Genomic DNA, 23,179 nt, shown 5'->3' on the forward strand with positions numbered 1-23,179 from the left:
AAAGCACCCTGCTTTTGGAGGCAACCTGGTAATTTATCCAGTTCTATTTCCTCACAGCTTGTTCATTTTCCCAGGTTTTCACTGCACAATAGCAAAGACACAGGTTGTAGAACTTGCTCCGTAATTGACTACTCCACATTACCCATTTGACTGATTTCAGGATCTTCCTGACACAAATTATCTCCTTAAATTCCATATTTCATACCATAATGCTAGAGACATCTAAATACCATAGGTGATTATGAAAATTATTTCCTCATACAATAATTCTCATTCCCAAAAAAACCACAAGTGACATAACTTTTGAAACATTTGGACTGCCATGCTGAGCCTGGCTTAACTTCCCTAAGGCAAGGCTAGGCTAGGCTAGAATATTCAAATTGGAAGGGACATACAAGAATCATGAAGTTAAACTGCCTGATCAATTCAAGGCTAGCAAAAACCTAAATCATGTTTTGGAGGTCATTGTCCAAATGACTGCTAAACACTGACAGCCTTGGGGCATCAACTGCCTCTGGGAAGCCTGTTCCAGTTCAGTGGAACAGCCTGTTCAAACACTCTCTCAATCAAGAAATGTTTCCTAACGTCAAGTCTGAATGTCTCCTGGCACAGCTGTGAGCCTTCCCATGTGTCCTGTCACTGATTCCCAGGGAGGAGATCAGCACCTCCCTCTCCACTTCCCCTCCCCAGGAAGTTGCAGAGAGCAGTGAGGTCACCCTGCAGCCTCCTTTTCTCCAAACTGGACAAACTCAGACTGCCCAGCTGCCCCTCACTGGACAGCCCTTTCGGGAGCTCCACTGCCCTCCACTGGGTATATCCCAGAGTCTTCAATTCCTTCCTAGACTGTGAGGCCCAGAACTGCTCTCAGTGCTCCAGGTGAGGTCTCACCAACACTGAACACAGAAGACAATCCCCACTGTTGACTGTCTGGTTACGCTGTGTTTGATGCATTCCAGGATGACACTTGTCACCCTGCTGACAGATGTGGAGCCTGCACCCCAGGTCCCTTTCTGCAGGGCTGCTCTCAGCCATTTCACTCCCAATTTAGAGTTTTAAATATTCCTATCTACAAAGCAATTTTTATGCAAACTGCTGCCACTGAAGTAGAATAGCTTTGACTGTTAGTTCTGTCTCTGAAAGCATACTCAGAAATTTAGTGGGTGACCAGCCTTATCATCACTCTGCAAATCAAGAGATGCAAACACAGTCATCTCACTTAACACACGTTTTACAAAACAAAAATCACAAAGACAGACAGAAACAAGATAGGAACTTCATGTTCAATCTCAAAGGTCTTTTCTCCTTTCTTTCTTGCAAGATTGTTACAAGAATGTGTTTCTTCATCAAATAAAATCACTTCTTTCTCCACTGAAGTAGTTTCTGAGAAGAAGATAAGAAGTTTCTCCCAATAATTACTTAACAAAATAATGATTGTAAATAATAAATAGTTTTCTAATGGGGAAACAAACCTCAAAACTATCTGTGTATATTTAAAGAGTTCAAATTTACAGAATTCCACATCTAAACTTCTGAGTTAAGAATTAGTTCACTGAAGCTATCAGCCTAATCTTAAGTAACATAGCATAAAAATAGCAAAAATGAATGTTCTATCTTTTGAACTGCTGTCAGATATTGTCAGGGTGAGCTATTAAGCACCTCTAACCAATTGTCTGTCCTGTGCCTGCTGGTCTGTGAGGAGAGCACAATCCTGGGGCTGCATGTCTGTATTAAGTGTATGTCCAAGCGAGCCCCACACTCTACAAGAAGTCACCATGATCTCTTTGGGGATTTACTGGGGTTTCCTGCTCTACAAGTTTTATTTTACACAGAAGAAACAACCCTACCCCTTCAACGCAAAAGCACTGGTAGTAGATATGTGTTGAAATACACAATAGAGCATTAATTTTAAATCTATGCAGCCTGCTGATCTCTGTGAGTAACACAGACCAGTTCAGCCAGTGTTACTTGTTTTGTCATAACAATATGAGAGTTTCAGTCAAAACTAAGCTTAAAAAACATCCTACTAGGAGGCTCCCTCATTGCAGCAACAACTATAGGCAACACATGCCACCAAGAAATGTAGTTGTATAATAACAATTTTAAAGGCATCTCAGAATGAATGCACCAGCCACCTAACATGTATTTTCTGACCTCTTGGCAATTACAAAGAACAGCAGGACAACAATTTGATTTCATGAAAGCTTTTTTAACAGCTCCCTTATTTATCACAGACGGAAGCTTATGCTGCTGTGAAACTTCAGTATGCACCACAGAAATCCCATCAATCCTGAAGTCTCAAATCACCTGAGTTTCAGTGAAAACATTCTTCCAGCAGAAGCAATGTGATATAATGTGGTAGGTGTACACTCAGTATTTTCAGGCTCCTCTAAATCCTAATGTTTTCAGGGAATACAAGCCTAGAGAAATCTGATAAAATATTTTTAATGCTGCTCTAGCAGCATAAAATGAAATTATGATATTCAATACTTAGGATCAGTGTATTTTTCCTTTACTGTTTATTTCAGATCCACTATGTTACATAAGAGCACTGCAACATATTTTCTACACTCAACCAGTAATGAACAGGAATAAGACTACAATAAACACCTGCAATTAATGGATTTACTCAAAAACTGGATTTTTTCTAAAGAGTATGTTGTTTTAAAATACAGCATGAACCTCCCAAAGCTACACTGGCTCTGTTCCTACTTGCAGTATTTCCTGATATATGAGCAAATGCTTCATACTCAACATTTAACACCAAATTAGGTACAAAATCAGATGCCAATTTCTTTTTATGCATTTCAACTTTAAAAAAAAACCTGTAATGAACTGAGTAAATTATTGCTTCATGTAATCATTATTTCCTTATTTATATAGCAGCAAGTAATGCTTCATCAAAAATTCAAGGATGAAAGTATCTGTGTCCCACACACACTCTGAACTATATTTAATAGAGATGTACAAAAATAATTGTACAAACAGCAAACTTAAGTGGAAGCAGTTACTGGTCCAACCAAGTGAGATTCAAAATGTAATTAAATATCACACTCGATACTTACAGTTGTCCTACAGTCTCCATTTTGTATTCTCAATATATTATTCATTAAATTACTTCAGAAGATTTGTGACTTCTTCAGTGAAACCATGCTTTTTTCATCTGGCACAAATTTTGGCTCGATGTGTTTTCTACAGCAGCAATATCAACATGCCCCATTCTAACCACCTTGTTACTCAACATCACTGATTAGCACAGCCCTGTAAACTCAGACTTGTATACACTCTGGGACTGTTACTTTGAACTGCTGTTTTAAGATGTTTACACTGTTTTTTGGGGTTGTTTTCCAATATCACATATCCAAAACATTTCACAGGGCTGTCCATTTCATTACAGAAAAACAATATGATAAGCTTTTGTCATATATTTTGTTCCAAAGATTGCTGCATGCCCTATGATTCCCATGCCCCAGTTCTGCAAAGCAACATGCTCTGCATTCCCAGTACACATACTTTGTGGAGTTTTTTTAACAAAGCTTTCTAATCCAGAAGAGACTATTGCATCCAATCTGTCCATAGAGTCCCAAAAATTGAAGCATGCCTCATTAAAGAGGCACTGGACTAGTTCAGGTTGCTGAGTTCATCCTCTCTCAGCCTGTTACTCTTACCATACATTAAAAAATATAAGAATGAATAACTGGGAAAAATTGGGCAGAAAACTATAATGCAAATGACTAACATCAACCAGACTGCCTGACAGCTGGAGCCTCCATGCCCAAGAAAAAACAACCAAACTGCATTTGTGATTCCTATGGTAATTGCTGGTCCAGAAAGGGGCAGCTATGCATGACTGACTTGGATAAGGGTTAGAACAAACAAAATAGATCAGTTGTTTCTGATTGAGCCATCAGGCAGACACTGGTAGCCATTAACAAGGCAGTGCAACCGAGCCCAAGGTAAAAGTGTCAACCAAGGCTCAGTGGTGCTCCCTCTGCAACAAAACTGCTCCACTGCTTCCCCTTTGTGTACAAGCAGGAGCAGTGCTAGCAGAGGGTTCGCCAGAACAGTTTCTGGAACACGATCTCAGACATTTTCACCTTCCTCCAGATCTGGACAGCACAGTCTTCCATAATGAAGCATTCCTTCAGAAACCAGTTCCCTTTTCCCCAGTAAAATCCAAAAATTCCCAGCACATGCTTTACCCATTGCACAAACACTGACAAAACCTGTAACTAACCAGTATCATTATTCAGTCCTTAACACTTATTATTCTTTTCCTAGTGAAAACACAAGGTCCTCCACCAAAAGATGAAAACACCTGTAAGACCTGCATTAGGGTGTCCTTGATTCAAAGTGACTGCCCACTTTGCTGGTGTGAAGTAGCCCACACAGAAATTCAAATTTACTTGAGAATACTTCCTGATTCCAGAAAATCGTAACACCAGTTTCCACTATACAAGCTTCACCAGCCTTTATTCTTATCAGTTAATATCCTCTGTCGTGTGTGTTTAGGCCAGAGCTTAATATCACTTTCAATAATTCAACCAGAAAACTGGGGAACAATTCTCTTCACAAGCTGAAGAACCAGTTGTACCTCTCTCACTAGGAGCTCTAGTATACCTACTCTCTCACCAGAAAGCAGCTTTGCTACTCCAAGCCAAAGCAGGTAAAGTCACTACATTTCAAAATCACTGCTCTTGCAAAACTGAGACATTTGTCAGACACTACTCTGTGTGATTTTCATTCTTTTCTGGGGACCAGCTAGTACAGATGCTGCATGAATTTACACATAACCCTAGGGTAAAGCTACAGGTCTGGGCCCTAAGTGGCAGTTGTCCCCTTTGGCTCCAGAAAGGCAAGGCCAGTCACTGTCTTAACAGACTTGACTGCCAGAGGAACAGACTGTTTAAAACAACATTTTACATAAATGAACCTAGATAGGCTATTTTAAAACATTATTTGCAAGAGCTGGTGTCAAAAGATTTTCTTTTTTTTTTTTTTTTAGCAAAATGGTTTTCAGCTTATTTTCAATACTTGGTTATGCCCTCCCACTGTTCTGGTAAGCAGTTTCTTCTGTCGTTTTCAGTAATTCTTGAAATCCTGAAAAATTGAACTAGTTTGTACATTAACAAAAGTAATATGTTCTAATAGCACATAATCTGAATAGCCTTAGCTTACTGAATAAAGAATACCCTGGAATAACAAAGTATTGTAATTTTAAGACTTCCCTAACTTTTCACTTCACCAGCGAACCAGTTTGGAAATTTAAAATTCAGAAATATCATCACTTAAAAAAATTCAAGTGGATCAGCTGACCTGCAGCTGATAAGCAACCAGAGCAGTTCATCAAATGCACAACTATTTGTAAACAGGAACAGGGCCTGGGATGCAGCAGGAGAAAAGCAATTCTGCAACTTTTGGGGGAAAAAAAAATATTTTTATGGGCATCAGTGTTTGTAAAAACAGACTTCCAGTAAGAATTTAGCAGAAATTAAGTATGAATTATAATAAGAAAAACATTAGATAAAATCCTGAAACAGAAAGTCAGAGAAAACCAAAGGAGGTGTCTTAAAAACAATTTATGTTTGCTGTCTATCTGAAGAAACATTAATTCAGTTAATCAAAACCACATCAAAACATCACAGCTGCTGACAGCCAAAACACTCTTTTATTCCAATGGGAAAGTTTGGTGCTTTGGGAATAGAGGATGACCAGATTGGTAACAGGAAGAGAAGATAAAACAGGCTAAAAATAACACCCTAAGATCTGAACATTCTATTATATTTTCCATGATACATTCTACATATTCCAAAGTTAAGTAGTTACTGGAGAATAAACTGAGTAATCAAATTAAGTAACATACAGAAAACATGGAACTTCATGAAATTAACATCAGTGTATCCATGTTTAAGAGTTTATGAACTTCAGTAAAAGAAAAACAACAGTAGATATTCAACACTGCTAAGTAAGCATAACTACTTCGACCCTGCTCTTTTGCCCAAATTTGAGACAAATTTGGAAAGAAACAATCTTTCCTCACTGAGAGCTACTATAATTATACTACAACAGAACTAAGAACATTAACTGTCATTTAGGCACTCATACACAACCTAAAGCTGGATCTTGGAATTACACTTAGATACTGCCATTCAGTCAATTTTCACTAAAGGAAGTAAAGAAAATCTTAGAAGGACAAATCAGAACAACTATTAGCGAGATATTTCAATACAGAACAGAACAAAGGTTCTCTTTTATCTTGTCATTCAAGCACAATTCAACAGGAATCAAAATCCATGCAGATTTAATACATCACTCTCTAAAAAAAAAATCTGTGTGCAAATGATTTATTTTCCTCTTTTAGATGAGGTTGACAAAGGTTTAATGTGTTACACTGACAAGAACTGATGCTGATGTACCAACAATAATAATTCACAGGAAAGTAGGCTGCAGCTACAGCACGGGTGAGATCGGATCCCTCAGAGCAATTTTAGATTTCAAAAATATCAACTAAAGGAATAATACAAGAATTAAAAAGAATCACCATTTTTATTTTATTAATTTTAAAAGAGTATACCAAGCATACATGGTGACAGTCAGCCCTGACTTACTTAAGACATTAAATAAACTTCTACTTTGTAATCAAGTAGCTCAAAATAAAAAACAATTGCCTTGTTTCATTGTAAGAGTTTTAGCAGGTTTGAAAAGGGCACTAATAAATACACAAAACCAAGTCAATCATACCTTTTGCCACAGCTTCTTTATATTTTTCTTTGGCAGAATTTACTTCTTTTATTAGTTGCCTGTAGCTAGATTTAAGTTTCTCTAGTTCTGTCTTTGTGACCTTTAAGAAAAGAGAAATATAAAAAGCATTACAAATACTTATTTTCAATATATTATAAAAACATAGCATTACTAAAACAGAATTAATAGAACTTATTAACTAAAATAAGGATGCTAAACTTTCCACTGGCTTGTGTAAAATCTTAACAGAATATTACATGATATAATTACATAGTTCAAATTACATGCTGCAAAATCAAAATCAATAAATGCAAGGAATTAAATAAGACACAAATCACCATTCACATCAATGTAGTTAAAAATACATTTAGAAAATCCAGGCAAACATCAACAATATTCTATTTCAATTACAAGGCAAAAAAAACCACCAAAAAGATGCTTAACAAATCATACTGGCTTAAAATGTCCCATGCATAGGTAGGAATTTCTTTAGCACCTAAAAAAACCCAGAATTTTTAGACATTACACTTCATATACATGACTAAGAAACAGCAACCAGGCATGAAATAATCAACCTAAAAGAGTCTGGACTGCTAAGAGCACTCATTAACAAAAGTTTACATACAGTGCCCCTGGTCCCATGAATGTCTAGAGTAGAATTAGAATGGGAAAAGAGATGGAATAGAAAAGTGTCACACAACAATTATTTTCTACTAGAAGAGCATTTCCAGTGTTATCTGTCCATGGAAATTCATATGGAAGAAACTTTTTCATCTTTGCCTTGCCAGCTAGCAGGAAAGAACATCTGTGTAGAAAATTATTAAAATTTAAACTAAGCATTCTACATATCACCCACTACACTTTTACCACAGCATGAACAAAAACCAAAAAAATCCACTCTTAATATTATTAAACATAGAGAATTGTAAGCCATTTATCAAGCACAGAAGAACAGAATACCTTGTACATCTCTGCTTCAATTTGTTGATGAACACCTACAAAACTCTTCTTAACTTGCTGCTTATCTTTGATCATCATTGTAAGTCTGTGCAAGGGCCCAGAATTAAGATCCTCTGCATGTGTCTTCATTATTTTGCTCAGCTGTTCTGTTTGCTGTACCACAAGCAGCCAAGACTATAAAAAAGTCAGAACAGAAATGCACTTAGTTATTTCAGCTCATGAACAACCAAAAAATAAGAAATCGTGAGAAAAGTTACGTCATTGTTTAAAAAAATTCAGTGAAAGAACTAATTTTAAGCTTACCCAAATGCATTTGAGATTCTCCTATAACAGCAAAATGATGTCTCAATCTTACTCATAAAATCATAAAAAAGCACCAGAGACAAAAATACAGCATTGAATGCTCACCCTTCAGCACTGTCCTAGTATTTCTGAACACCAAAGAAAGCCTTATTTTTTTTAAATATACCCCAAACACCCCTGAGAACCATTCTCCTACCTCCTCTGTCCTCTAGTTTCCCCCCACAGTTGTTCTGCCCAAGCTGACTTCCACCTTTGTCTGAATACCTGACAGCAATACCCATTTGAGGGGTGGTGGTTTAAGAGGACACCATTACATCAGCTGCTTCACACAGCAGCATCAGTCAGACCACCAGAACCAAAGCACAAACAGACACAATATTCATCTGACACTGTAACCCAGTATCCTTCTGTACCCTTTAAGCTTTAATAGCTTCCTTGGACACTCTGTCAGTTTTCAGGACAGCTTAATGTGTTGTGTGTGGCTTCAAACACAGATACACATCTACAGATATCACAGACACAAATGTGAAATTAAACTTCAAATAAAAGCCTTGGTTACCCTCAAGATTGATATCACACACTGGATTTCTTAAAGATAACTTCCTGACAATGAATGCTGTGCTATAGCTAAGATTTCAGAGTGGCTACATGCTACACAATTACAAGGTTTCAAAGGCAGCTAGCATATGATATTGGCATTTATCTTACTCTTACTAAAACAAAAATCAGCCCGAGATAAAATCTTTAGAAAATTAATTTGTTTGTTAGGTATGGGGCTTCTTTATATCCTGTATACAAACATATTTACCAAATACTTCCATCTCTACATGACAATGATGGATTCTAGAAACTGTATTCTAGAGAACAAAACAAAAGACAATTGGACTCTCCAATATATCTGACTATCTTTAACATTTCCTCCAGCTTATAACTATCCCACAGCTTGGCACAGAGCAATCTAGACTGCTTAAACTGTGGTGTCACAAAATGTCAAGGCTTAAAGCTTCCCTGCTACAGCTGGATACCATTTCAGAAGTCACACTGCAAAGCTGCATAGGATAAAAGAGCACTGAACACCTGTGTGAGAAGAGTGGGCATTGTGGTTACAGAAGAGTTCATAAAAGTGTTCTCAGAGGTGAAAATGTAGTCAGAGTCATCCATTTTCCACAAGGCTGATTTATTACTGATGAGACAACTGTTTTAATCCTGAAAAATCACACCAAAAAACAGTACATGTATTCTAAGGAAATGCTTAGTTTAAAATTCACCAAATCAGCTTAAATAAGCCAGAAACATAGCAATTACTTCCCTTCCTATTAAAAAAAAAAAAAATTGCATATTTCCCTGTTCTTCACATCACTCTTTCCATCAGGAAAATATGAAAGTGATGTTTCCATAAGGAAATAGCAGTAAAGCAGGATTTCTGTGCTTTTTATGATTATATTTTATTATTTTAAATTTTAAATTATGAGAAGGTAAAGCTTCAGTAATCGAGATTTAAATGGGACACAAGAGCTGTGTGGAGAAGGAGAAAAGGTAAAGCCACAAAAAATGATCACAAATCCAACAAATGCAATAAAATACATTATTGTTTGGTTTGTTTGGTTTAACACCATTTTTCAGACATATACACATAAGCAATCTGAAAGCTCTTAAAAACACCTCTTTTCTAGCTTTACCAGTTGCTGCTACCATGTCTTCCAGCAAGTTTGTTGTCTCCACATGAAAAAAACCAGAAGAGTGGTTTTCCCAAACACCATTTCTAAGTGCTCACGCTTAGAGATCAAAAAAAAACCAAACAACCACAATAACAAAATCAAACAAATAAAACCCATGAAAAACTAAATAGCCTGCTATTGGGATTTAATGCCACAAAATGTCAAATAATACCACAATACCAAATACAGACATTTTATAACTTAGAAAATGTAAGAAACTAGATTCATGTCCCGTAATATTTGCATCATTCTTTGGTTCTGTAAAATGTCAGGAAGAGAGAAAAAAATTATCACAAAAGAGTAAAATAAATTAGATTGAGATTAGTAAATTAATCAATAATTCAGGTTTTTAACTGCCAAAAGCAGTAAGATAACATGTGACTACACAACTTCAAAATCCAAGGTGTCAGTGAAATTTTAAGGCAATCTCATACAAAAGATCTGCCAGTCCACATGAATATTTTTGTTGTTATATAAAGGAAGTAGAAATCAGAGATGTGACTTAGTGAAAAATTACACCTCCTTAGGAAAAAAAAAAGGGAATGAAAATTATGCTGATGGACAACTTGAATGCTTCTGTTCAAAACAAGACTTCAAATGTGACATGCATGCCTCTTTCCAAGCCAAAAAGAACTTAAGAATGGCTTAAGTCAGATCTCCAGATTTTTAATTTATCTGCTCACAGGAAGTGCTCATGTTATTAATATGAACTGTTCCTAGACTGAGATACCTACGTGAAAGTGTGGCTGTTTATACCTTATATTGCTAAATACTCTGGGCCAATGAAAAAAAGGACAGTATTTCAATTTACAAGGCAAGAATTATTATAGGGGAGGGAAGCAACAACAGAACATATTATATATAAACACTGCACAGTGCTGAAGCAGGTCAGCTACAGCAGCACAGCTTCCAAGTCCCACACAGCCACTTTAACCCTGTATACATCCATCCTGCTGCACAAGGAGCAGTCCTGTTCCTAATGCTACATCACAGCCACTGTCCAAGCAGCCACACCATAAACCCACAACATTAAAAACTGCTTTGTCTAAAATTTAACCTGGCCCAGAAAGGGTGTTTCCATGGGGAGAGAAAATGAGGAGTCACACCAGACTGAAGGCACTGTGTAACCACTGCTATAGAACAAAGGCCAAGACCTGAATAAGCCATCAAAATAGAACAGTCTTCTCTTGTCAGTAGAGAATCCAGGTCCAGAGTAAAACTTTCAAACAGGTGATAAAGGAATTTTGCTTCATTATTACATTTACTTGGACTTGCTCTAAATCTGAAAACAAGTAATTTGGAGAACAAACAATCTTGCCTTTTAAAAACTCAGCACAGTTATTTTAAACAGAATACAAAATAACCTCACAATTACAAGAAACAACCTCCTATTAATGTTTTGCTCTTACAACACGTGCTCCAGTGTGCGTTAACAGCTGGAATTCTAGGTTTTGCCTTGGTTTTCTGGCATTTTTCTATTTCTGTCACAAATTCTATATAACATAAACAACAAACAATAAATAAAATATAACATAAACATGTTATATTCTATATAACATAAACCATAGCTCCCATCTTAAAAGAAAAGCTTACTATAGCATACTTGATTTTCAAAGCACTAAACAAAGTAGCAGCCTCAACCTATTTATGTAAAACACTGAATTTCTAAAATTGGGATTGATTCTCATTAATTTTTTCAAAGCAAGACTAGAGCTCAACTTCTGCATATTTCACTGAGAAACTAAAAGAAGCCATTTTAACCACTTTGGCAACATTAACTCTCAAGAAACTGAATGGATAGGAATCCAACTCAAACCAAAATAACAAACATAAACACAGAACCCAAGGATATTCCAAATTCAAAATACTGCAGTCTTACCTTGGACACATTGCTGATATAATCCAATTGACAAGCGCTCTCTTTATCTACTTGGTTACAAAGATTCTGTAAAGTGGATGCATATTCTTTATCACTTTTTACTCTCATTACCATAAATTTCTTCACTGTTTCCAGCAGTCGTAGTTCCCAGTCTTGCAGTTTTAATAAAGCATCATGAGAATACTTCAGGTCACCTCCAAACCCCATTTTTTAAGGCACTATATACCACACAGGGGAAAATGCAGGCTCTTCACCACATCTGAAAGGAGAATAAGACTGGTGAGACAATTATCAAAAGAAAAACTTCTGGTGGGACAAAGAGCAACTATTGATGCCTGAACTCTGAAATAACCTAATCATAAGATTAACTACATACATTTACCTCCTCAGTATAAACTGAAAGCAGGCTCAGAGCACTGTTTTGAACACCAGACTCTGACTGGAAAAGATTTCAGCTTAGAACTGCTCTCCAACTTCCATTTCTGAAAAAATGCCCTTCCCAAATTTAAAATACAGTATGAAAGAAAACATAACAGCCTCTATGACAAAAGCAGAAAACCAATCTACATACTTAACCAAAAAAGTAGAGCTAACAGGATCTCCAGAGAAGTTGCCAACTACACTTTTCTACTCCTGGTGACCTGAAACATTTGTTTCTCATGTTTACTGTCCTAAGAGCACATAAAAATCCAAATAAAACACCAGCTCTCAGGCACTGCATCTGCAAGATAACTTCTTAGCAACTAGTTTGCTCCTAAACCAAACGTTAACCAGCCATTAAACCTGCAAACTCAGCCTCCCAAAAACCAGAAAATATCCCAAAGCAGGTTTCCCATCCAACCACACACTTTGAGTCAGAGCTCTTTAGTTCTCACCATTTTACCCGAGGACAGTCCAGACTTACTGTACTAAATTGACATAAAGTAAGATTGATAAACAGATAAGATATGATGCCTTATGAAATCCTGTAGAAGAACCAAAGGTCAAAGACACATTGCTAGAGTTAGCTCTGAAATAGCTGTGTCTGATGCTGATAAACACACAGCCACATTGTAGAAGAGCTGAAACCACACAAAGAAGTAATTCCTACACACTCTTGCACAAGGTTTTGTAATGAGGGCTGAACCCTCTTTTCTGTGTACACACCAACTACCTGTTCTCATACTAACCAGCTTCAACCAGGTAAGATAAAACTTATATGAACTGCAACCCTTAACTCTAGACTGCAGTGCAGCCACAGCCAATTCACTAATTCCTGCACTACAGCAAAGTCTTGGCTCTTTTTAACACAGAAATGCCAATTTATTCACAGGCTTCGCACATATCACTTAAATTAGCAGTGTTCTGCAAACATTAACAAATGTATCTTCCTAGCAGTCCATTGAGAGAAGAGGGACTAATATTCTTGTTTTATGTTAAGAAATGAGACATATAAACCAATGTCAACACTGTGGCAGCTCATACCAGTATGTACAAGGCTTGAACACAGACTTTTTAGGAGTGCCTAGCATTTTTAGCAAGTTAGGTATTCAGAAAAAAATAAGTATGTTACCAGCTTCAGTAACTGCACAAGATTTCTGATGATTCTGCAAATCAGAACCTCAAGCAGCCCCTGAAATAAGCCTCATGTCCTATGTGTTTATTCTTAGGAACACAAAACCATGCTACGGAACAAAACAAAGATCCCATAAAGAAAACTAGAACAGTGCCACATTACTATGTATCTGCACAATACAGAAAAGTCAAGGCTGTATGAGTAACTTTGAACCTGTAACCTTTCATAAGCTCTTTAATTTCAAGTTGTATATTTCAGTTACAATTATTCCTGATGGCTAGAATTCAATCATACACAGCAACAGTAAATAGTTTATGTTGGCTGTATTTATGAACTATGTCATTATTAGTAGCATTAACAAAAATACCTCCACAGTTAAAATTCAGGAATACTCTTGCAGGACCACAAACATTTTATCAACACGAACCAAAGAAAACAACCTTAAAGCCCCTGACATGACTAAAGCTGCACTAGTGAATTTGATGCCCTTTAGATCTAGATCCACTTTTATGATTTTTAATTCTTCTCCTACCCCATTTTAGCACATTAGCTAACTCTCCTAGCACAATAGCCATGAAAAAAGATAGTATCCTTTTTTTCTTACATCCAGATTTAGAAGAGATGGGAATTGAATCTCACAGTGAAGTTTTGCCTTATGTTATGAGTAAAGTAATGGCTTGCTTGCTTTTAGCCTTGCCTCTGTTTTTTACTGAGAGGCAGTATGGCAAGGGAAGGAGGAATTATTCTCAGCATGAGATACTTCAGTCTGCTTCTAGTGACTTTGAAAGGTGTGGTAAGATTACAAAAATCAATAGAACAAAAGATGTAACATTATCTCACTTCAGCCTGCTAAGTCGCTCTTCACAAAGCAGTAATCAGATTTTTTTAATGTGAATGAGCAACCAGATCTCAAACTGTACTAACTTTAAGTAAAGTTACAAAAGACAATTTAAAATTCCTCTCAACCACCAACTCAGTGGTGCAGTTCAATTCCAAACAAATCAATCTTAAATTCTGTCAGCCTAACAGTGAGGAACTTCAATGGTAGTCAGACAATCCTTCAATATTGTAATGCTCCCCTAAGGAAATACAGCCAGTATTCCAGCTAGTCATGATCCTGGATTCCAGCAGCAACTCTGAAGAAGGCAGTCTCCACAACCAATGAACATTTAATTTAAAGATTGCAATCTGTCTGCGACACATGAAAGTAGCCATGCTCTGTCAGAGACTGACTGAAATCAAATAGCAAGGAAGAACAGAGTACATACAACGCACAACTTGTGTAAGATGCTCTCCTATGCTTAAAACAGCTGGTGCCTTCGGCTACATACTGCAGTCAATCATATCCAAGGATGTGACTGATAATCTTAAAATAATGATGGATCTACACGCATCACTTGGAACTTGTAGTTTCAGAGTACCAATGACAAAGTAGGCAACTAAAAAACCACAAACCCAGAGAGTACACCTGGCCCCCGGTTAAATTCAGAATAGGAAAACACGTCACAAATCTAGATTCTCTCACTCTTCACATGTTCTCTATGAATTTAGATTACTCCTAAATCTGTGTGGGCTACAAATCACAGAGAATACAAAATGTCTTCTACTTTGCAAACACTTTCCACAAACATTAAAAATATGTCAAAATCAGAAAATAAAGAGGATTTGGATTCAGGAGACAAATCCTCAAAATCAAGGCTTATGTGCTAAACTTAAAGCATTTTTACAATAGATTATGTATTTGTTAGACAGTACTTCTCAGTTTCCCCAATCTGAGGTTTACAGTAGTTATGTTGAATTAAAATAATGAAATAAGTTATTCTTAGCACTCCATCCATACCTTAAACAAAAATTAGAGAGTCAAACAATTGACATTCCTGTTAGTACAGGATGTACTGGAATGCACAAGACCATGAAACACAAAACACATGCATTACCTTCCATCTGTTTACACTAATCACATACTCCTAAGATCATTTCTGTATGCATAGATATGATGTATAAAACATAAACTAGCAAAGCCAATCCTTCTGCAGAGCTTTTACGAACAGTAAATACCTGTAGTGCTAATACAGGTTACCCCTAGATTATTTTAAAGCTGCTTTGAAATACTGGTTCACTCAAAGCAAAGCAAGCAGCTAATTTTCAGGAAGGCTTTTCTGCAAAGCATACCTTAGCTCACGTATCTTAAAAAGTTTTCCTTCAGAAAGGTCCTTTAAGAAGAGTTTTCCTACATGTCCTCGTTTGAAAGACAGGTATTTGCTAAAGAAAGGCAAAAGCCTCCCTCTGAAATGAAGAGTGTGATCCCTCCTCCCTACAAATTATTGTAATTTTGGAATTGAGGGAGCTCTCAGGCAAAGATACAGGAATAGGAATAACAGTTGTTTACTAATATATCTAACAAGACAAACAAACAAAAACAACAGCAGCTATGAAATTAGCCACAAACAGAACAGTAACTCAGTCCCAGTCCCTTTCTGGCTGCAGGCACCTTTTCCCTGAGCTGCAGTTCCCTGTGCTGGGGGCGGGCGGGTCCTGCAGAGCTGCAGGAGGGCTGGGGGTGATGGCAGAGCTGTCCCAGGGGGAGAGAGAGAGATGGAGAGAGCCCTCTGCTCATGGTGTCGGTCCTGGTGCTCAGCAGAGTGCTGGATGGTGGCAGGTTACAGCGAGAAGGCAGCAGGGCAGGGTCTGACAGCAGTGAGGATGGCTCCCAGCGCTGGGATGGCAGGGGTGGCGGCAAAGGCCAAAGGTGGCAGTTCTTCTCATCTGAACTCTGCGGGCAAAATGGGGCAAGCCACTGCCTATCATCTCCTCTTCTGGCTGTTTCAATCTTGTGGGGTTTCCCCCTTCACTCCCCTCCCCCTGCCAGGAATGGACAGGTATCTCAGCATGACAATGGGGAAAATTCCACAGAGAGAAAAGGGAGAGAACCAACCCCCAACATTATCCACCCCGAATATTCCCATACCATCATGCTACATCAAATTAAAATCTTCCAATTATAGACATCCATACAGTTACAGATACAGGCACAGTATCATAGGTAGTTCACCCTAAAATAATAAGGTCTCCTTGGGGTATGCATCGGGTCTTTCCATCCCTTTGCATCACCTACCAGGTACAACCTGGTCCTTGAGCAAAAACAACTCCACAGATTGGACTGGAGGCAGAGTTCACCAAACAGTTTTTCCTAGCATACCTCTCATGTGCACCACTGGAACCTTATCTCCACCTGGTATTCTCAAGGGCTCAGACTGGGCAGGGCCTGCTCGGTTAGTGGAACCTCAGGTGTTCACTAACCATGTGGCCTTTGGTAGATTAATCTCCCAGTTCTTGAAAGTCCCCCCACCCAGTGCCTTCAAGGTGGTTTTAAGCAGCCCATTGCACCGCTCCACTTTCCCAGCCGCTGGTGCGTGATAAGGAATGTGGTACACCCACTCGATGCCGTGTTCTCTGGCCCAGGTGTTTATGAGGCTGTTCTTGAAATGAGTCCCATTGTCTGACTCAATTCTCTCAGGGGTACCATGTCTCCAAAGGACTTGCTTTTCCAGGCCCAGGATGGTGTTGCGGGCAGTGGCATGAGGCACAGGGTAGGTCTCCAACCATCCAGTGGTGGCTTCCACCATGGTCAGCACGTAGCGCTTGCCTTGGCGTGTCTGAGGCAGTGTGATGTAGTCAATCTGCCAGGCCTCCCCATACTTATATTTGGACCACCGCCCCCCATACCAGAGGGGCTTCACTCGCTTGGCTTGCTTGATGGCAGCACACGTCTCACAGTCATGGATAAACTGGGAAATGCTGTCCATGGTGAGATCCACCCCTTGGTCTCGTGCCCACTTATAGGTAGCATCTCTGCCTTGGTGACCTGAGGCATCGTGGGCCCATCGAGCCAGGAACAACTCTCCCTTGTGTTGCCAGTCTAAGTCTATCTGTGACACCTCTATCCTTGCAGCCTGATCTACTTGCTCATTGTGTTGGTGCTCCTCATTAGCCCGACTCTTGGGGACATGGGCATCTACATGACGGACCTTTACGCGTAGCTTCTCTACCCGACTGGCAATGTCTTTCCAATCATCAGCAGCCCAGATTGGTTTTCCCCTACATTGCCAGTTAGCCTTTTTCCATCTTTCCAACCAACCCCACAGAGCATTGACTACCATCCATGAATCGGTGTAAAGGTAAAGCTTTGGCCACTTCTCTCTTTCAGCAATGTCCAGGGCCAGCTGAATGGCTCTGAGTTCAGCAAGTTGACTCGATCCACCTTCTCCTTCAGTAGCTTGTGCAGCCTGTCGTGTGGGGCTCCATACGGCTGCTTTCCACTTCCGGTTCATCCCCACGATGCGACAGGAACCGTCAGTGAAAAGTGCATAGCCAGTTTTGTCTGCTGGCAGTTGGTTGAGCAGTGGGGATTCGTTAGCCTGGGTCACTTGTCCTTGCTCCTCTTCATCAGCAAGACCAAAGTTTTCACCTTCTGGCCAGTTTGTAATTATTTCCAAAATCCCAGGGCCATTTGGGTTTCCGATATGGGTGCGCTGTGTGATGAGGGCGATCTACTTGCTCCATGTGGCATCGGTGGCGTGGTGGGTAGAGGGGACCTTCCCTTTAAACATCCACCCCAGCACTGGTAGTCGGGGTGCCAGGAGGAGCTGTGCTTCTGTGCCAATCACCTCTGAGGCAGCTTGAACTCCTTCATAAGCAGCCAAGATCTCCTTCTCTGTTGGGGTGTAGTTGGCTTCAGACCCTCTGTAACTTCGGCTCCAGAATCCCAGAGGTTGGCCTCGGGTCTCACCAGGTACCTTCTGCCAGAGGCTCCAGGACAAGCCCTTGTTCCCGGCTGCAGAGTAAAGCACATTCTTCACCTCTGGTCCCTTCCTGACTGGGCCAAGGGCTACAGCATGAGCGATCTCCTGCTTGATCTGGGCAAAGGCTTGCTGTTGGTCAGGGCCCCAGTGGAAATCATTCTTCTTCCAGGTGACCAGGTAGAGAGGGCTCAAGATCTGGCTGTACTCAGGAATGTGCATTCTCCAAAAGCCTATGGCACCTAGGAAAGCTTGTGTTTTCTTCTTGTTGGTTGGTGGAGACATTGTGGTGATCTTATTGATGACCTCAGTGGGGATCTGGCGCCGCCCGTCTTGCCACTTTACTCCCAGGAACTGGATCTCTTGGGCAGGACCTTTGACTTTGCTCCTCTTGATGGCGAAACCGGCTCCCAGCAGAATCTGGATGATCTTCTCTCCTTTCTCAAATACTTCCATTGCCGTGTTCCCACACAATATGATGTCATCAATGTATTGCAGATGTTCTGGAGCTTCACCCTTTTCCAGTGCAGCCTGGATCAGTCCATGGCAGATGGTGGGGCTGTGTTTCCACTCCTGGGGCAGTCAGTTCCAGGTGTACTGCATGCTCCTCCCGGTAAAAGCAAACTGAAGACTGCACTCTGCTGCCAGAGGAATAGAGAAAAATGCATTGGCAATGTCAATGGTGGCGTACCACTTTGCTGCCTTGGACTCCAGCTCGTACTGGAGTTCCAGCATGTCCGGCACGACAGCGCTCAGCGGTGGAGTCACTTCATTCAATGCACGATAGTCCACAGTCAATCTCCATTCTCCATCAGACTTACGCACAGGCCAGATGGGGCTGTTGAAGGGTGAGTGGGTTTTGCTGACCACCCCTTGGCCCTCCAGCTCACGGATCATCTTGTGGATGGGGATCACGGAATCTCAATTTGTCCTGTACTGCCGCTGGTACACTGTCGAGGTGGCAATTGGCACCTGATGCTCCTTCACCTTCAGGAGTCCTACTGCAGATGGGCTCTCTGACAATCCAAGCAAGGTGTTCAATTGCTTAATGCCTTCTGCCTCTACAGCAGCTATTCCAAAAGCCCACCTGAGTCTCTTTGGGTCTTTGTAATAGCCGTTCCTGAGGAAGTCTATGCCTAGAATACACAGTGCCTCTGGGCCAGTCACAATTGGATGCTTCTGCCACTCCTTCCCAGTCAGGCTCACCTCAGCCTCCAGCAAAGTCAATTCCTGTGATCCCCCCATCACCCCAGCAATACAAACAGGTTCTTCCCCCACATGTTCTGATGGTATTAGGGTGCACTGTGAACCAGTATCAACTAATGCCCTATGTTTTTGTGGCTCTGATGTGCCAGGCCATCAGATCCACACCATCCAAAAGATCCGGTTTTCCCTGTGCCTCTCCCTGGCTGGAGGCAGGGCCCCTTTAGCCCTGGTTATTATTTCCTTCCTGGGCATAGATATTGGAGGTTCCCTCAAGGGGATCTGACAAATCATCCTCCCTTTTGTAATACCCTGCATCTTGGTTATGGGAAGTTGAGGCTACCTTCACTTTAGTGGAGCTCCCTTGGTTAGTGTTTCCCTCCCTGAGTTGACGCACCCATGCTGCCAGGGCAGAAGTGGGTTTCCCATCCCACCTCCTCATGTCTTCCCCATGGTCACACAGAAAGAACCACAGGTCAGCTCGTGGGGTGTATCCTCTCTCCCTAGCTGGGGGGCGTTGGGCTCTAACTCTGGGATCTGTGACTCGCAGTGGTGCTGCACTGACATTCCTCATCTCCTCCCTCACCCCTCTCATCTCCTCCTTGAACTCCTCTCTGAGTTCCCTAATCACAGCAGAGACCTGAGCCTGCATTGGGCCATTCATCATACTCTCAAAATTTCTGAGCTTATTGGCAACAGAACCCACTGTCTCATGGTTGGTGTCAGCATTAATGGCTGCAATGAATGTGGTGTATTGAGATGGTCCCAGGTGTGCCAGATTCCACAACATCTGCCCTGTGCACCTGACCTTGTCGGGGTCATTGTCATGTTGTCCACGCCTCCCAAAGAGTATCTCCAGTACTGCCACTTCTCTCAGCTGTTGGATCCCCTCCTCAAGGGTCTTCCAGCACATTCTATGGTGGTGCTCCTGCATTCTCTCTCTATGGACAAACCTCTCTCTTACACTCATTAAAAGCCACTCCTAGAGGGAAAGGGGACCTGGCTCCCTTACGAATACCTGATCCACACCTGAGTCCCGGGTCAGGGGTCCCAAATTCCTTGCCTCAGTACCATCTAGCTGCACACCTATACCCATAAGGTCCCAGACCTGCAGTAACCAAGTTGTAAAAGCCTCACAGCCCTGTCATACAATGTCTTTACACAGATTATGGAGACTTTCACATGACAGGGACTCAGTGATGATTTCAACTTCTGACTCCCCTGCGGGTTGTGAGGGCCCTGCTTTCTGATCCTTATTGTCTAGGTGCTTTGTTTTCATCTTAGACTTTCTAGTTTCCATGGGGGCAACTGCTGCTGGCTGTGAGTGCCCTTGCAGTTCAGCTGGAACCTGGAGAGATGTAACATTTGTGGGTTCCACTGCTGCACCATCAGGTTCTCCCTCTTTAAGGCAGGGGGAGAGTTTCTCAAAAGCTGGGGAAAGGTACTCCTTCAGCATCTGGCCCATCTTCTTCACTAGAAACCCCACCCACTCTGGGTGGTTTCTCTCTGAAGTGGGTTCTGGGGCAGAGTCAGGTTCAGGGGCAACATCCTTATTTTCTAGGGGACGTATCAGGGTTGTCATTCAAGTCCATCTCCCTGTATCTCTGAATGCTAAATAGGACAGACCTATCAGCACTGGATTATATCATCAGCATTTAGAGGAGATTTGAACCCCTCAAAAACTGGTGGAGTAGACCCAAAAAACTGGGTAAATGGTTGGGACAAAATTTTTCCTGGTGTCATGTCCTCACAGTACATACCATTATTAAAGTAACCCCAAAAACATACAGTTAGAGTGTGATAGACCTGAATCCATGTACCAGCCTTCCAGAGGAAGTTAAAAATCCATGAATTCCTCACCTTATCAACCCACAAAATGAACTGGATAATAGTTACAGCAGCCTGAGTTATAGGACCCATGTTCAAGTAAGGGACTGTAAATGGGAGAGATAAAGCTGTGACCACATGGAGCCTGAAGCAGGGTAAGCTGGACAACATGATGCCACCTAACAAAAAACTGAGGTAACTCAAGAACTGTTATTCCTTTTTCACCTTTTCCTCTCTATGTCCCTGGGGCCTCACATTGTGGTGCCCAAATGTGTCCTGGTTTGAAAGATAGATATTTGCTAAAGAAAGGAAAAAGCCTCCCTCTGAAACGAAGAGCGTGATCCCTCCTCCCTACAAATTATTATAATTTTGGAATTGAGGGAGCTCTCAGGCAAAGATACAGGAATAGGAATAACAGTTCATTACTAGTATATCTAACAAGACAAACAAGAACAACAACAGCTATGAAATTACCCACAAACAGAACAGTAACTCAGTCCAAGTCCCTTCCTGGCTGCAGGCACCTTTTCCCTGAGCTGCAGTTCCCGGTGCTGGGGGCGGGCGGGTCCCGCAGAGCTGCAGGAGGGCTGGGGGTGATGGCAGAGCTGTGCCATGGGGGGAGAGAGATGGAGAGAGCCCTCCGCTCACGGTGTGGGTCCCAGTGCTCAGCAGAGTGCTGGATGGTGGCAGGTTACAGTGAGAAGGCAGCAGGGCAGGGTCTGACAGCAGTGAGGATGGCTCCCGGCACTGGGATGGCAGGGATGGAGCTGAGGCGGCGATCGTCCTTCTCGTCTGAACTCCGCGGGGGAAATGGGGCAAGCCACTGCCTATCATCTCTTCTGGCTGCTTGAATCTTGTGGGGTTTCATTCTTCCCTCCCCTCCCCCCTTTCTCCTGCCAGGAATGGACAGGTATCTTAGTATGACAATGGGGAGAATTCCACAGAGAGAAAAGGGAAAAAAAACAACCCCCAACATTATGTCAGCAGCTACTTCCTCTGATTTTCACCTACTGAAATGTACTTTTTTTTTCCTTTTCTGGGGACTCTGTGAAAGAAAAATGTATGAAACTTCTTTTTACTATCTCAGCATTTTCAAATACATCGCAAAACTCATAGGTAAGTTGCCCTGCATTTTCAGATCATTACCAGAATCCACCTGCTCTTTTTAAAAAATAGAGACAGTTCAACTAAAAGAAAAGAGCACATTTCTCAAATGACTGCTAGTAGTAGTATGGTATCACTTCATACACATCATATTTTGAGTGAAGAAATAATTTTGCCTCTACACCTGTAACAGAATTTTTTTTTATGTTCTTGGAATTTCTTATAACAAAAGTATTGTAGCTGAAAAATTGGACTATTTTATTTATTTCTAAACCTTGCCCTTGGTAAAATAAAACCAGAAACCCATTAACAAGAAAAATGAAAGTATGGAAGGCCAAAGTTTGTTATATGAAAGATCAAGTTAGTATTAGTAGTTTCATAAAAGTGGAAGAAAGTAAGTGACAACAAGAGAAAGGAACCACTGAAGACACATACATTTCTACCTAGCTCTAACTAATCTAATATCTAGAAAATTAACAGGTCAGGAAGTTAGTTAGTTAGACTAGCAGGACCAAAATTTCAAGTTGCAATTCTAGACTGCAGTTTAGGTGAAGCAAACTGACACAGAACAGTTTTGAGGATTTATATTAAGAAAAAAAAATACTGAATTTTAAAAATGGTAAGGAACAAGCTTCACACACAACTTACAAGTGCAAGGTATACTGTATAATCTCTACATGTGGACTCATAATATAAGTATTCACTCACGCTAGAATGTCCAGCTTCAGATGAGACATTCCATAACAGTTTAGCAATGCCCTCATAGGAAAAAAACACATAAAGCAAAACTGAAAGAAAGACACAGTGTGTAGGGGTAAAGAAAACAAATTCTTTTCCAAAATCTCCATTATTTAAAGCAAAGCAGTGATCACAGACACATTCATAAAATCTCCCGAAGGGAAAGTCTTAATTCACATTCAAGAAGACAGTATTTAGTATTCCTTTCTGGCTACTTAGTGACATACAAGAAACAAAGAACTGCCTTATACAAATATCAAACTTCTATTCTCCATGACCAAAAAAAGAAAAGACTAAGTGATTCTAGGATTCAGGCACTGCAAAGGAACAGCAGCTATGCAAGCAGATATGAAAG

At 40.6% G+C, this 23,179-nt stretch overlaps 1 protein-coding gene across 3 annotated transcripts in view; it reads right to left on the minus strand.

Moving 5' to 3' along the window:
• FER (FER tyrosine kinase) overlaps positions 1 to 23,179 on the minus strand; it is a 162,685-nt gene that overhangs the window by 127,347 nt on the left and 12,159 nt on the right. For all 3 annotated transcript variants that reach the window (XM_062513104.1, XM_062513103.1, XM_062513105.1), the window contains exons 3-5: positions 11,599 to 11,857; positions 7,699 to 7,872; positions 6,739 to 6,838 (exon numbers count right to left, since the gene is read on the minus strand). In XM_062513104.1, the coding sequence (XP_062369088.1) occupies positions 6,739 to 6,838; positions 7,699 to 7,872; positions 11,599 to 11,805 (481 nt within the window). In that variant the 5' untranslated portion in view covers positions 11,806 to 11,857. The remainder of the gene's footprint in view (positions 1 to 6,738; positions 6,839 to 7,698; positions 7,873 to 11,598; positions 11,858 to 23,179) is intronic.

The sequence above is a fragment of the Cinclus cinclus genome, chromosome Z, assembly GCF_963662255.1.
Source record: "Cinclus cinclus chromosome Z, bCinCin1.1, whole genome shotgun sequence".
Taxonomy (NCBI): domain Eukaryota; kingdom Metazoa; phylum Chordata; class Aves; order Passeriformes; family Cinclidae; genus Cinclus; species Cinclus cinclus.